Below are 16,119 nucleotides of genomic sequence, written 5' to 3'. Positions count from 1 at the left end.
AATATCCTGTAGCAGCTCTAAATATCACTCTGGTACGGTAATATCCTGTAGCAGCTCTAACATATAAACTCTGGTACGGTAATATCCTGTAGCAGCTCTAACATATAACCTCTGGTACGGTAATATCCTGTAGCAGCTCTAACATATAACTCTGGTACGGTAATATCCTGTAGCAGCTCTAACATTAAACTCTGGTACGGTAATATCCTGTAGCAGCGCTCTAACATATAAACTCTGGTACGGTAATATCCTGTAGCAGCTCTAACATATAAACTCTGGTACGGTAATATCCTGTAGCAGCTCTAACATATAAACTCTGGTACGGTAATATCCTGTAGCAGCTCTAACATATAAACCCTGGTACGGTAATATCCTGTAGCAGCTCTAACATATAAACTCTGGTACGGTAATATCCTGTAGCAGCTCTAACATATAAACTCTGGTACGGTATATCCTGTTAGCAGCTCTAACATATAAACTCTGGTACGGTAATATCCTGTAGCAGCTCTAACATATAAACTCTGGTACGGTAATATCCTGTAGCAGCTCTAACATATAAACTCTGGTACGGTAATATCCTGTAGCAGCGCTCTAACATATAAACCTCTGGTACGGTAATATCCTGTAGCAGCTCTAACATATAAACCCTGGTACGGTAATATCCTGTAGCAGCTCTAACATATAAACTCTGGTACGGTATATCCTGTAGCAGCTCTAACATATAAACCTCTGGTACGGTAATATCCTGTAGCAGCTCTAACATATAAACTCTGGTACGGTAATATCCTGTAGCAGCTCTCAATATAAACTCTGGTACGGTAATATCCTGTAGCAGCTCTAACATATAACATCTGGTACGGTAATATCCTGTAGCAGCTCTAACATATAAACTCTGGTACGGTAATAATCCTGTAGCAGCTCTAACTATAAAACTCTGGTACGGTAATATCTGCTGTAGCAGCTCTAACATATAAACTGGTACGGTAATATCCTGTAGCAGTTCTAACATATAAACTCTGGTACGGTAATATCCTGTAGCAGCTCTAACATATAATCTGGTACGGTAATATCCTGTAGCAGCTCTAACATATAAACTCTGGTACGGTAATATCCTGTAGCAGCTCTAACATATAAACCCTGGTACGGTAATATCCTGTAGCAGCTACATATAAATCTGGTACGGTAATATCCTGTAGCAGCTCTAACATATAAACTCTGGTACGGTAATATCCTGTAGCAGCTCTAACATATAACCCTGGTACGGTAAATATCCTGTAGCAGCTTCTAACATATAAACCTCTGGTACGGTAATATCCTGTAGCAGCTCTAACATATAACTCTGGTACGGTAATATCTGTAGCAGCTCTAACATATAAACTCTGGTACGGTAATATCCTGTAGCAGCTCTAACATATAACTCTGGTACGGTAATATCCTGTAGCAGCTCTAACATATAAACTCTGGTACGGTATATCCTGTAGCAGCTCTAACATATAATCTACTGGTACGGTAATATCTGTAGCAGCCTAATATATAACTCTGTACGGTAATATCCTGTAGCAGCTCTAAATATAACCCTGTATGGTAATATCCTGTAGCAGCTCTACATATAACTCTGGTACGGTAATATCCTGTAGCAGCTCTAACATATAAACTCTGGTACGGTATATCCTGTAGCAGCTCTAACATATAAACTCTGGTACGGTAATATCCTGTAGCAGCTCTAACATATAAACTCTGGTACGGTAATATCTTGTAGCAGCTCTAACATAATAACTCTGGTACGGTAATATCTTGTAGCGCTCTAACATATAAACTCTGGTACGGATTAACTATAAGTCTCTGTAGCGCTCTAACATATAAATCTGGTACGGTAATAAATCCTTGTAGCAGCTCTAATATAACTCTGGTCGAATAGTATAACTTCCTGTAGTCTGGTACTGTGGTAATATCCTGTAGCAGCTCTAACATATAACCTCTGGTAGGTAATATCCTGTAGCAGCTCTAACATATAAATCTGGTACGGTAATATCCTGTAGCAGCTCTAACATATAACTCTGGTACGGTAATATCTGTGCAGCTCTAACATATAAACTCTGGTAGCGGTAATATCCTGTAGCAGCTCTAACATTTAAACCTGGTACGGTATAATATCCTGTAGCAGCTCTAACATATAAACTTCTGGTACGGTAATATCCTGTAGCAGCTCTAACATATAAACTGGTTACGGTAAATTCCTGAAGCAGCTCTAACATATAACCCTGGTACGGTAATATCTCTGTAGCAGCTCTAACATATAAACTCTGGTACGGTAATTTCCTGTAGCAGCTCTAACATATAAACTCTGGTACGGTAATATCCTGTAGCAGCTCTAACATATAAACCCTGGTACGGTAATATCCTGTAGCAGCTCTAACATATAAACTCTGGTACGGTAATATCCTGTAGCAGCTTCTAATATAAAACTCTGGTACGGTAATATCCTGTAGCAGTCTTAAATATAAACCCTGGTACGGTATATATCCTGTAGCAGCTCTAACATATAACTCTGGTACGGTATATCTGTAGAGCTCTAAAAATACCTGTACGGTAATATCTGTAGCAGCTCTAACATATAAACCTGGTACGGTAATATCCTGTAGCAGCTCTAACATATAAACTCTGGTACGGTATATCCTGTAGAGCTCTAACATATAAACTCTTGGTACGGTAATATCCTGTAGCAGCTCTAACATATAAACTCTGGTACGGTAATATCCTGTAGCAGCTCTAACATATAAACCCTGGTACGGTATATCCTGTAGCAGCTCTTAACATTATAACTCTCTGGTACGGTAATATCCTGTAGCAGCTCTAACATATAAACTCGGTACGGTAATATCCTGTAGCAGCTCTAACATATAAACTCTGGTACGGTAATATCCTGTAGCAGCTCTTAACATATAAACTCTGGTACGGTAATATCCTGTAGCAGCTCTAACATATAAACTCTGGTACGGTAATATCCTGTAGCAGCTCTAACATATAAACCTGGTACGGTAATATCCTGTAGCAGCTCTAACATAAAATACCTGGTCGGGTAATATCCTGTAGCAGTCTTAACATAAAACTCTGGTACGGTAAATATCCTGTAGCAGCTCTAACATATAAACCTGGTACGGTAATATCCTGTAGCAGCTCTAACATATAAACCTGTACGGTTAATTCCTGTAGCAGCTCTAACATATAAACTCTGGTACGGTATATCCTGTAGCAGCTCTAACATATAAACTCTGGTACGGTAATATCCTGTAGCAGCTCTACATATAAACTCTGGTACGGTAATATCCTGTAGCAGCTCTAACATATAACTCTGGTACGGTAATATCCTGTAGCAGCTCTAACATTATAAACCTCTGGTACGTGAATATCCTGTAGCAGCTCTAACATATAAACTCTGGTACGGTAATATCTCTGTAGCAGCTCTAACATATAAACTCTGGTAGCGTAATATCCTGTAGCAGCTTCTAACATATAAACTCTGGTACGGTAAATCCTGTAGCAGCTTTCTAAGACTATAAATGCAGGTTCCCTGGTACGGGTAAATATCCTGTAGCAGCTCTAACATATAAAACTCTGGTACGGTATATCCTGTAGCAGCTCTAACATATAAACCTGGTACGTAAATATCCTGTAGCAGCTCTAACATAAACTCTGGTACGGTAATATCCTGTAGCACTCTAACATATAAACTCTGGTACGGTAATATCCTGTAGCAGCTCTAACATATAAACTCTGGTAGCGTTAATATCCTGTAGCAGCTCAAACATACGAACTCTGACATACGAACCTTATTAATAGATGCAGTAATAATTGTTATGTAAAGCTAAACTACGCTTAGCTCAACTTATTTGTCGGGATAATATAGACTTGGCTGGTGATGATATGAGATTAAGATCAAATTAAACTGTCCTCGATTTACAGATGAGATTAAAAGATTCATACAAACATTCTACGGTAAAAGGTTTCAGAAAGGTTGGCGTCTTTCTCTCGTCTCATTGAGAGTCCTACCCACCTCCTCCACCTGGCCGTTCCTCTCATCTTTTTCCTTTTCTTCATTCTTCCTCCTCGTCATACTCTCCTTCCTATCTCTTCGTTCTGAGGAGTTCCCCCGTCCTCCACCTGCAGCATTATAGCCTGTAGCAGCTCTAACATATAAACTCTGGTACGGTAATATCCTGTAGCAGCTCTAACATATAAACTCTGGTACGGTAATATCCTGTAGCAGCTCAAACATACGAACTCTGACATACGAACCTTATTAATAGATGCATGTAATAATTGTTATGTAAAGCTAAACTACGCTAGCTCAACTATTTGTCGGGATAATATAGACTTGGCTGGTGATGTCATGAGATTAAGATCAAATTAAACTGTCCTCGATTTACAGATGAGATTAAAAGATTCATACAAACATTCTACGGTAAAAGGTTTCAGAAAGGTTGGCGTCTTTCTCTCGTCTCATTGAGAGTCCTACCCACCTCCTCCACCTGGCCGTCCTCTCCATCTTTTTCCTTTTCTTCATCTTCCTCCTCGTCATACTCTTCCTCCTCATCTTCTTCGTCTGAGGACGTGTCCCCCGCTCCGTCCACCTGCAGCATTATAGGAGGCTGCTGCTGCTGGGTCTGCTGCTGTTGCTGTGGGCCTCCTGGTGCAGCTCCGCCCTGGACCTGTTGAACTTGTTGGACCTGCTGCTGGATCTGCTGCACCTGACCGGGCTGGCCTGTCATYTGCATTACCTGAAGAGAGGGATGGGTTAGTGAGAGATGGTTGAATGTGGGATGGGGTGTTCAGCAGAGTAATCATGATCGTCTGTATAATAACATCAACAATTCCCTTTTGGCATCTGCCTATCTATAGCTTGTCAAGAGCTGAATGTAAAAATAAATTGAATATAGCTATACTAAAGCATATTTTATCAAAATAAACACTTTGTATAATACGCCGTGTGTAGTGACTAGTGAGTAAGGTCTGACCTGTGCATTCTGCTGGACCTTGTTCCCAGTGAGGATGACCTGTTGAGGCTGGATGATGACTCCTGTCTGCTGGGGGAGGCCTCCCTGTAGAGGAGCCAGCACCTGGGGGAGTCCTCCCTGTAGAGGAGCCAGTACCTGAAGGGGAGGGGTACAGCAACATGGCATTACACCCCACACAGTAATGACCACTTGAATCTACCATTCCGTTTTCAATGGCACTTGTTGAATTGAAAACTGAATGAACCCCAACTCAGATCTACCACAGCTCTGACACAGGACCAAGGGTTCTGGCCGTGGTTAGTGAGCAAGTGGCCTCAGAAAATACTATTAACTGCATGATGTTGTTTAACTGTGAGTACCTGCACCAGGGGTCTAACTCCAGGGAGCCTATACCTGCATCAGGAGGCTTTACCTGCACCAGGGGGTCTATACCTGCACCAGGGGGTCTATACATGCATCAGGAGGCCTATACCTGCTCCAGGAGGCCTATACCTGCACCATGAGGCCTATATCTGCACCAGGAGGCCTCTACCTGCATCAGGAGACCTATACCTACACCAGGGGGTCTAACTCCAGGGAGCCTCCACCTGCACCAGGAGGCCTCCACCTGTACCAGGCAGCTCAAACTTTTACACACACACTGGGAGGACAGTGATAGGACCTACCTGTGTGATGGGGCGTACCTGCTGTATGACGGGGGCCTGCCCACCGCCAGGCTGCATCTGAGGAAGGACCTGCTGYTGAAGGACCATCTGCTGCTGAGGCTGGATAATGTACTGGGTCCCGTTAGCCGCACGCAGCACCTGGAGGATCTGACCTGGGGTCAGGGACAGGGTAGAGGTGCCGTTTTAGAGCTATGAAGAGTATGTTCAGGATCTGACCCGAGATCAGAGGAGAGAGAGAGATGGAGACCAGAGCCCCCAAGACTCAGACCCAACCTCGTGAGACTAAACCCAAGACCCAGAGTAGCGAAACCATGAMCAGATCAAGAACATTTTGAATGTTGAGGAACAAGTATATTAACAAGTCTGAAAAATAGTTTGTCATTCCTAAATGTTTTGGGGAGTATAAGTTGTACACACCGTCCACTGTTTTAAGATACATATTCTGGGACAAATTGCCGCCTGATGTGCATCACCCGGGAAGGACAGAAGAAATTCAGGGCAGAACAAAAAACAAAACAAATTGGTATTTGGTGAAGTCATCTTTCTGCATTTTATAATCAATATGTACTGTTGTAATATATTATCAAGACTGGAGCTGGTGGGATGTTATATACCTTGGCTAGTGATGAGTTGTTGGTAGGGACTGATTCCTGTTGGTAAGGCCAAGGTTGCTGCTGTGGTTGCTGCATTCTAGAGGTCAGACAGAGAAAACACATCACAAACCAGGCAAATAACAGGAGGGATGGGTATCCCTAGTCACTCAGGAACACACACACACACACACACACACACACACACACACACACACACACACACACACACACACACACACACACACACACACACAAGAGAGAGAGGAGTGGTTGTTTGAGATGGAGTCTCCTCAGATTTAAATGCCTGGAGAAGCTTTTAAAATGTAACTAGCAATTTGCTAAGATAATCCTATATTTCTGTGCAGAAGACAGGTGTCAGTTGAGAAGACAACACCAGATGGTGGGTGGGGGAGAGGTTGGAGAGGAAACAAGGAAGAAAACTAGAGACAACTTCCTATTTAGTCTGAAAAAACAACAGAGTGAGAGAGACAGACACAGAGAGAGAGACAGACACAGAGAGACAACAGAGACAAAGAGAGAGACACAGAGACAAGAGAGAAGCAGAACCAGAAAAAGAGAGAGAGGACACACAGAAAGAAACAAAGAGAGAAAGAGAGAACACAGAGCGAGAAGACACAGAGAGAGAAAGAGGACACACAAGCGAGAAGACACAGAGAGAAAGAGAGAAAGAGAGAAGAGAGAGAGAGGAGAGAGAGAGAGAGAGAGAGAGAGATACAGAGAGAGGGGGGACAGACGAGTGCAAAGCTCTTCGAGTTATCTGCTCTGTAATCTAGTCTAAAATCTTAGCTCTCAGTAAACTATTTCCTGCGTGGCCTCTCCTCCTCTCTCTCATCCATCTGTCCTCCAACTGGGCCTGGTCAGCTCTCACGGTTACAGTCCAGCTCTCACGTTTACACTGTGTGTGTGTGTGTGTGTGTGTGTGTGTGTGTGTGTGTGTGTGTGTGTGTGTGTGTGTAGAGGTGTCTGTGTGTCTCAGCTATTCTATAATCCATGTGAGTGAGTTCAAAGGGAAGCCACTCATAATGGTGAGGCTCTCATCATTGACACATGCATTAGGTCAGCCGGGGGGAATCTGTCTGCAGTGGTTTCACCGTGAATAACTTTACAGATGCCATTGAAATATGACATCAATGAAAAACTGTCACTCGTAATGTCTTTATAATTTATTTGAATTAATTCTTCAAGGGTCCTATGGTGGGAAACTCTGGTCCTATACCTGTGGTCCAGCTACAGACAAACCCACTACTCCACTCACCATCCCTGTTGCACTCATATGCTGCAGAATTTTAGGATCCTGCATAATGACTTGCTGCTGGGGTGCTGTGGAAAGAAATTATACAAATGTATTCAGTATTTATTACATTTTGTCACTAATTATACATTTATGATACAGCTCCTTAGAAATGCTGCTTTGGAACCAACTGTGTGTGTGTGTAATAATCATGTTATAATATTACCGCTGGTGACAGTAGGCCGGGTCGATTGCCAGCTCGTCACTGTGAATGAGAAAGGATTCTCTTTTCAATGTCTTCATTGCTGTTTGAACAACAGTTTATATAGTATAGTTTGCAGATATGATAGCCATTTTAAGTAGTTATTGAAATGGATTTTGAATTGAGCAACCTTAAAGGACCTGTTGTACCTGGGTTAATGGACATAACATGTTATATAATACATTGTGAGTATGGGAAGTGTTATAGACGGTCCTATAAATGAGAGAGTGTGGACAGAGTTAGCCGGCAGGGCAAGGGCTTTAAATGGGCTACGGTAGGTGGCTTTAAATGGGCTACGGTAGGTGGCTTTAAAGGGGCTAAGGTAGGTGGCTTTAAAGGGCCTAAGGTAGGTGGCTTTAAATGGGTTAAGGTAGGTGGCTTTAAAGGGGCTAAGGTATTTAACTAGGTCAGTTAAGAACAAATTCTTATTTTTAATGACGGCCTAGTGGGTTAACTGCCTGTTCAGGGGCAGAACGACAGATTTGTACCTTGTCAGCTCGGATATTTGAACTTGCAACGCTCTAACCACTAGGCTACCCAATGTTGGGTTTAGGTAGGTGGCTTTAAAGGGGTGTAGGTAGGTGGCTTTAAAGGGGTGTAGGTAGGTGGCTTTAAAGGGCTGTAGGTAGGTGGCTTTAAAGGGGTGTAGGTAGGTGGCTTTAAAGGGGTGTAGGTAGGTGGCTTTAAAGGGCTGTAGGTAGGTGGCTTTAAAGGGGCTACGGTAAGTGGCTTTAAAGGGCTGTAGGTAGGTTGCTTTAAAGGGCTGTAGGTAGGTGTGTCAGGGAACTGTTGGTTTTTGTATAGCGCTTTTCATTCATGCATGCAAGTCGCACATGGCTAGTCGAACAACCAGACTCTTCGTTGAAACAATGCTGAAACATCAATCCATGGGTGAGTCCATGGAAATGAAAGAAAAATGTAAAATTGTAAATTCCAGCAGGCGATGGGGTGACATAGACTCTTAGAAGTACACATCTTTATGTTATTAATTATCGTTAATGCCGTCTTTGGTGTGCTTATCAATGATTATCAATAATTGTATCAAGTCACACAAACCTTACTGTGTGTGAAGCTCAAAAGGCATTTCTCATGACTGTTTTAACGTGACTATTTAAACACAAAAAAACATCTGATGAATAAAATATTTAAAAATCAGTCGTCTTCCTCAAATGAAGGGGATGATGACGCAATCTTTGCAAGAGSGAGGGAATCTGATTTCATTGGTCCTCAACCGGTGGCTCAGTCATTTCATTCAGGGTAAGTGGAGTTAGCCGTGAGTTAGCCTGCCACGGAGCAGGTTAGTTCTGAAGGATTCGTTGCCATAGAAATTTACCTGGCTTAAAAGGTGAGCCACTTTCATTTGAACGGTTATCCCAAGTTGAACTCAGAGTTGACCAAAGTTACCTCGCTAACTCCTCAAACCTGCTTGGTAAAATACCCTTCTGGACACAGATTAAGCCAAATCCTAGTATTAAAAGCATAATCAATTGAGAATCTCCATTAGAYATTATATATTTTTTRTCTAGGACTAGGCTTAATCTATGTCTGGGAAACCAGCCAATTATGGCTGCGTTTAGACAGGCAGCCCAATTCTGATCTTTTTCCCAATAATTGGTMTTTTGATCAATCAGATCAGCTCTGAAAAAGATCTGATGTGATTGATCAAAATACCAATTAGTGAAAAATAAAATAATTGGACTGCCTGTCTAAACAAATTAAATGTAGCCGTACCGGGAACAACAGAAGCGGTGTGTCAGGGCCGATGCCTGGGACTCACCTTGCTGCTGCGGGGGCAGGAGGAGCTGCTGTGTCTGGGCTTGCTGGGTGGCCTGCTGGGCCTGTTGTGCCTGCTGCTGGGCTGCTGCCTGGAGGGCCGCCTGCTCCTCTGTGTTGAAGCCCTCCACTGCCTTACTCTGCATTAGCTTGTTCTCCCACAGCTAAAGGAGAGGGGAGGAGAGGGAACTTTAAAATGGAGGGTAGACTGTTGACCACCATTTTGACATTTATATTGTCTATTCTACTTTTTACAAAACTACAGGGACAGAGAGGTTATCATAGTGGAAACTACATCAAATGGGAGCAACAAAARGGAAGCTAACACTAGCGCAGACAAGAGAGAACAACATTCTAGAATGGAATGTCACTAGAAGGAAGAGTTCTGTGTTCTGTACCGTTTTGAGTTCCATGAGGACCTGCTCGTCCACCCCCTCATCCAGGAAGAGCTCCCGGACCTCGTTGATAACATCTTCAATCACAGACCTGTAGAGTTTAGGCTGAGAAAACATACAGAGTACTGTTAGAAGTGCTCTAATGTATATTATAAACTGGGTGGTTTGAGCCCTGAATGCACGGACGGGTATGACAAAAAAATTACACTATATACAGTGCATTTGGAAAGTATTCAGACCCTTTGACTTTTCCCACATGTTTACGTTACAGCCTTATTCTAAAATTGATGGGAAAAAGAAAAAAAAAATCTATCCACACACAATACCCTATAATGACAAAGCCAAAACAAGTTTAGATTTTTTTGCAAAAATATATTCTTTATATAAGTATTCACACCCTTTGCATTGAGACTTGAAATTGAGCTCAGGTGTATCCAATCAAGTTGTAGATGTTTCTACAACTTGATTGGAGCCTACCTGTGGTAAATTCAATTGATTGGACATGATTTGAAAAGGCACACACCTGTCTATATAAAGGTCCCACAGTTGACAGTGCATGTCAGAGCAAAAACCAAGCCATGAGGTCGAAGGAATTGTCCGTAGAGCTCAGAGACAGGATTGTGTTGAGGCACAGATCTGGGGAAGGGTACTAAAACATTTCTGCAGCATTGGAGGTCCCCAAGAACACAGCTGCCGCCATCACTYTTAAATGGAAGAAGTTTGGAATCACCAAGACTCTTCCTAGAGCTGGCTGCCCAGCCAAACTGAGCAATCGGGGGAGAAAGGCCTTGGTCAAAGSTGACCAAGAACTCGATGGTCACTGACAGAGCTCCAGAGTTCCTCTGTGGAGATGGGAGAACCTTCCAGAAGGTCAACCATCTCTGCAGCACTCCACCAATCAGGCCTTTGTGGTAGAGTGACCAGACGGAAGCCACTYCTCAGTAAAAGGCACATGACAGCCCGCTTGGAGTTTGCCAAAAGGCAACTAAAGACTCTCAGACCATAAGAAACAAGATTCTCTGGTCTTATGAAACCAAGATTGAACTCTTTTGGCCTGAATGCCAAGCGTCACATCTGGAGGAAACATGGAACCATCCCTACGGTGAAGCACGGTGGTGGCAGCATCATGCTGTGGGGATGTTTTTCAGTGGAAGGGACTGGGAAACTAGTCAGGATCGAGGGAAAGATGAACATAGCAAAGTACAGAGAGAACCTTGATGAAAACCTTCTTCAGAGCGCTCAGGACCTCAGATTGGGGCGAAGGTTCATCTTCCAACAGGACAACGACCCTAAGCACACAGCCAAGACAGCGCAGGAGTGTCTTAGGGACAAGACTCTGAATGTTCTTAAGTGACCCAGCCAGAGCCCGGACTTAAACCCAATCAGACATCTCTGGAAAGACCTGAAAATAGCTATGCAGCGACCCTCCCCATTCAACCTGACAGAGCTTGAGAGGATCTGCAGAGAAGAATGGGAGAAACTCCCCAAATACAGGTGTGCCAAGCTTGTAGTGTCATACCCAAGAAGGCTTGAGACTGTAATCATTGCCAAAGGTGCTTCARCAAAGTACTGAGTAAAGGGTCTGAATAYTTATGTACATGTGATTTGTTTTTAAAAACCTATTTTTGCTTTGTCATTACAGGGGTGCAATTTACACACAAATTATTGTGTGTAAATTGATGAGGAAATCAATTTATTTAATCCATTTCAGAATAAAGCTGTAACGTAACAAAATGTGGAAAAAGGGAAGGGGTCTGAATACTTTCTGAATGCACTGTTTATAAAAGTATGTGGACATCCCTTCAAATTAGTGGATTTGGCTATTTCAGCCACACCTATAGCTGACAGGTGCATACAATCGAGCACACAGCCATGCAATCTCCATAGACAAATATTGGCAGTAGAATGGCCTTATTGAAGAGCTCAGTGACTTTCAATGTGGCACCATCATAGGATGCCACCTTTCTAACAAGTTATTTCGTCACATTTCTGCCCTGCTAGAGCTGCTACGGTCAACTGTAAATGCTGTCATTGTGAAGTGGAGCAACATCGCCTCAGCCACGAACTGGTAGGCCACACAAGCTCCCAGAATGGGACCACTGAGTGCTGTATGTCCTCGGTTGCAACACTCAATACCAAGTTCAAAAATTGCCTCTGGAAGCAATGTCAGCACAAGAACTGTTCATCATGTGATGTACTTTTTACTGTTCTACTCACCTTGGTGACCAGTTTATAAAAGCAGTAAGGCACCTCAGGGGTTTGTAGTATATSGCCAATATACCACTGCTAATGGCTGTATCCAGGCACTCAAAGTTGCGTCGTGCGTAAAGAGCAGCCCTTAGCCGTGGTATATTGGCCATAATATACCATCAACGGCATATTATTGCCAAATGTTAGCTGGGTGTTGCATTATTTAACATTAACTGCATTATTGCTTAAGTATATTTATTTCACATGGTGACAACTGAAATGCACCACGGTAAAGAATGTCGGCTAACAAATGATCCAATATTTATTATGTTATTATTTTTTTATGTATATTTAGAGCTTGACTACCTTTGAACTTCAGTCGCATGTATTCAAACTGCATACCATAACATATTCAAAACTAACTTAATATAGAAAGCTCAAAATTGCAACAGAATAAATGTGCCGTTCTTAACTAACAGTTAGAAACGATTAAATTATGCAAGTAAAACATTTCAGCCCCCCCTTTGTGACAGCAAAGAGAAACGTTTTAAAGTTATTTTCCTGCAATTCTGCACATTTAGCCAAGGGGAGTAGAGAAAATGTTGCCGTTTWAAAGCAAGTCTGCTGCAATTCTATACGTTTTACAATGGGGCGGAGAGAGGATTTAGCAATTTTATAACTCATTTCGTGCCATGGGGCAGAGATAAAATGTGCAGTTTTACAGCTAATTTCCTGCAATTCTACCCATTTTTCCATAGGATGGAGGCAAATGTTTGCAGTTTTTAATATGACAACTGATGATCAATRGGCCCCACCCCAGTCGGTAATTCAACCATGCTTACTATAARTTTAGATACCTGGMCGCTAGACTAATTTTCCGATCTAATTTGGGATGATTGAGTGACTGCTGATGCACAACCAACATTTCAAAATTGCATCTTGTTTATTCTATCTCAACAGTAAGTTGAGACCGACTGGTTCATTTAGATGTTTTTATTTATTTTTACATTTATTTTATTTTTTTAAATTGGGCCGCTCGACAGTTACCCATCCCTGGCCTACCTAGATCTATTTAACACTGATGTTTCATGATAGCCATGGCATTGGCAGCAACAATGCAGCACCTAGCTAACAGATCATCGAAAGACCAGCCCGCAAATGTGCATACGGGAGCTTTCACACCACACATCAATCGTTTCGCAATCAATCGGCATTTATGGTATACTCAAAACGTAAACACCCTAAAGACACTGATCAGTTGTAGCTAGTTAAACTCAATCGGCTATGCACAAAATACACTAACATTTCAATCGACCATTATTCCCCCAAACTAAAATGGTCGCATGGACAGCGACAGAGGTCACTGTCCTTATTCGTCSGTGTCCGTTGTCGTGGACCTCAGTCTCCCTCCCTACTATAAAAAGCTCGGTCTGATGTTTATATGTAGAGCCGGTGACGTAGCGTTGAGTAGCACCTTCCCATCACTGGCAGTCTATATTAGAGAGCCAATATGGCTGTATAAAACCGAGCTGCGGAGAGGAGGAGGGTCACAACCGTCGAGAGGAGACATGGACGCGATTTTACCGAGCCGGGGTCAGCGACCATTGCCTGGTGCTCGGAGTCGCTATTCAAATGATGGATGTAAACTGAATTGCTGGTATCTAGATTGTGGTATTTTAGTGAGTTAATATGTAATTTTAGAGATGGGGCCAGCGAAAGAAAAATGTTTAATAGAAAACGGGACATTTGGCTTGGGGCGGCTTGCTGACGTTAGCWGCCTTGTTCGTGGAATGGTGGGCTGAGGCATTGAACATTATTTGAAATGATCAAGCAATACTTTCTAGATGACAGTTGAATTCTGATAAAATTGGAATTTAACATCCGCATTGGATGAGAAGGTGCTTCCAACTGTAACCTTACTTCGCGGCAAACTACTAGCTATCATTGAATTCGAGGAATAATACCTAAACACAATTCTTACTAGTTAGGTATTACTAAACACTAGACCTATTTCTAACTAGGAAACACATTTCCAAAATTCCTCGAAACGCACCAGCAAATATAGGCTGCTGCATGCTAGCTAGCTGGTAGCCAAGATTGCAAATTAGTCTACGTTGCAATTAAAAAGGCTCAAGTCACATTTGACTATTTAGCTAGCTATGTCGTTAACTTAACCAAAGACTTGTCTTCTGGCTTTGATTAGCCCAAGTTACCAACGCCATTCACCAGCTGTATTCTGAAGAAATGCAGAGGATTCAAATGGTTTCGAAAAGGGGTTAAAATGGCCGCTTGTACTTATGGCTATCATTTTTATTAATGAGAACATCCACTGTTTGCCAACAATACTCCCTAAGTCCCTTTTAATATGYTTCCACTCAAAATGCCAACCTTTTTTTTGGCAGCTAGCAGTTTGCCATCATCAGTTCTTACTGACTACCCTCTGCCAATGATCCTTACCACTTGATTCGAGTTAGCCGAGCTCGCCATTACGCGTAGTGTAAAACCACACGAAAATCAAGCGAGAAATAAGAGCAAAAAAATATTTTAAAAACGACCTAAAACAACTGGGTACGACACTTAWAAATAGCCGGCATAACTTTTGTAAATAAAACACAGATTTTAACGGTCTTATTTACAAACACGGACTCTGCCTTCCCAGCCGTCCTTCACCCGCCGTTGTCCTCCTTTATATACCGAGCATGGAGCTGCGAGTGCGCGAGACATAGGGCAGGGTCAACCCGGTCATTACCGCGAGATTACGCGGGAATATCGTTCAGGAGAAAACAGGGACGAGTTCAGCAGGACACAACGTTTTGGAACGTTCAGATAGAATGTATTATGTAGAATCATTAAAATGCATTTCTGACATATAGAACAAGGAATCATGTGTAGGCTCTATTCATGGAATTTCTATCTGCAACGTTCGACAACGTTTGGCAAATGAACGTGGCTCAACTTCAGCTTTGACTGTACTGGGAAATATATTGTTACATTGTGTACTGGGAATTGCATGAATGAGAATGCTCACAAAATGAAATGGCTTTGTTTTATAATTTCTGAATTGCTTTGACGTTGAACTGACGTCTGAGCCCAGCGGACATTACCACACATGTACACATACAGTACACCCACAGTATAGACACTTTACCCCTGCCTCCTTGTACATTCTGTATCTACTTCAATCACCACGTATCCCTGCACAATGATATGGTAGAGGTTAACACTGTATATAACTTAATTATTGTGTGTTTTATTTCTCATGTKTTTAAACATTTTGTTATTWAACTCAGCATYGTTTGGGAATGAGCTTGTAAATKATATTTTCACTGTATTCGGTGCATGTAACAAATACCATTGGTCACATGATACCATGCTGTGTTTCCATGTGTTGCTGCCATGCTATGTTGTCATTTTAGGTCTCTCTTTATGTAGTGTTGTGGTGTCTCTCTTGTCGTGATGTGTGTTTTGTTGTATTYTTTTATATTATTTTTTAATCCCAGCCCCCGTCCCCGCAGGATACCTTTTGCTTTCGGGTTTGCCGTCATTGTAAATTTTAAATTGTTCTTAACTTGCCTAGTTAAATAATGGTTAAATAAAACATTTAAAAAACCATTTGATTTGATTTACTCATTAAAAACATTTGTGTACCCTCTCCCTTCGTAACTGTGAATTCCTTTATTCTTAGTGTTCTATTTGTCACATGGTACCGCCCAAACTTTGCAAAGCACTTTTATGTCATTCAATACTGCATGCCATCAAAGATGATACATTATAATAGATAATATTAATATATTATTCGCCTCTTCCTCTCAGATGTCATCCATTTCTTCCCCYAAGTGTTTTTTGCCAGTGACAGATTCAGGGGACACTTGGATGTAGTAACTCATTGCCACCGCTAGAGGGTGATCACACACCAGGACAAACACACAGGATCAGTTTCCAACCCGTAAGAATACCCACGTCACAATCAATTA

At 42.1% G+C, this 16,119-nt stretch overlaps 1 protein-coding gene across 4 annotated transcripts in view; it reads right to left on the bottom strand.

The window, feature by feature from the left end:
* LOC112071555 (transcription initiation factor IIA subunit 1) overlaps nucleotides 1-14,843 on the bottom strand; it is a 24,953-nt gene extending 10,110 nt beyond the window's left edge. Inside the window, exons 1-10 of one of the 4 annotated variants that reach the window (XM_024138999.2) lie at nucleotides 14,603-14,843; nucleotides 9,959-10,060; nucleotides 9,565-9,724; nucleotides 7,752-7,790; nucleotides 7,550-7,614; nucleotides 6,295-6,370; nucleotides 6,098-6,139; nucleotides 5,681-5,832; nucleotides 5,016-5,150; nucleotides 4,521-4,778 (exon numbers count right to left, since the gene is read on the bottom strand). In XM_024138999.2, coding sequence (XP_023994767.1) covers nucleotides 4,521-4,778; nucleotides 5,016-5,150; nucleotides 5,681-5,832; nucleotides 6,098-6,139; nucleotides 6,295-6,370; nucleotides 7,550-7,614; nucleotides 7,752-7,790; nucleotides 9,565-9,724; nucleotides 9,959-10,060; nucleotides 14,603-14,632 — 1,059 coding nt within the window. In that variant the 5' untranslated portion in view covers nucleotides 14,633-14,843. Of the gene's footprint in view, nucleotides 1-4,520; nucleotides 4,779-5,015; nucleotides 5,151-5,680; nucleotides 5,833-6,097; nucleotides 6,140-6,294; nucleotides 6,371-7,549; nucleotides 7,615-7,751; nucleotides 7,791-9,564; nucleotides 9,725-9,958; nucleotides 10,061-13,448; nucleotides 13,569-14,602 lie in introns of those variants that run through there. The other 3 variants (XM_024139000.2, XM_024139002.2, XM_024139001.2) reach the window with 3 other exon arrangements.
* Nucleotides 14,844-16,119: the final 1,276 nt, after the last annotated feature.

This window comes from Salvelinus sp. IW2-2015, unplaced genomic scaffold (assembly GCF_002910315.2).
Source record: "Salvelinus sp. IW2-2015 unplaced genomic scaffold, ASM291031v2 Un_scaffold1641, whole genome shotgun sequence".
NCBI lineage: Eukaryota > Metazoa > Chordata > Actinopteri > Salmoniformes > Salmonidae > Salvelinus > Salvelinus sp. IW2-2015.
The sequence above is the reverse complement of the archived record's forward strand: the minus strand, read 5'-3'. Positions and strand labels throughout refer to the sequence as shown.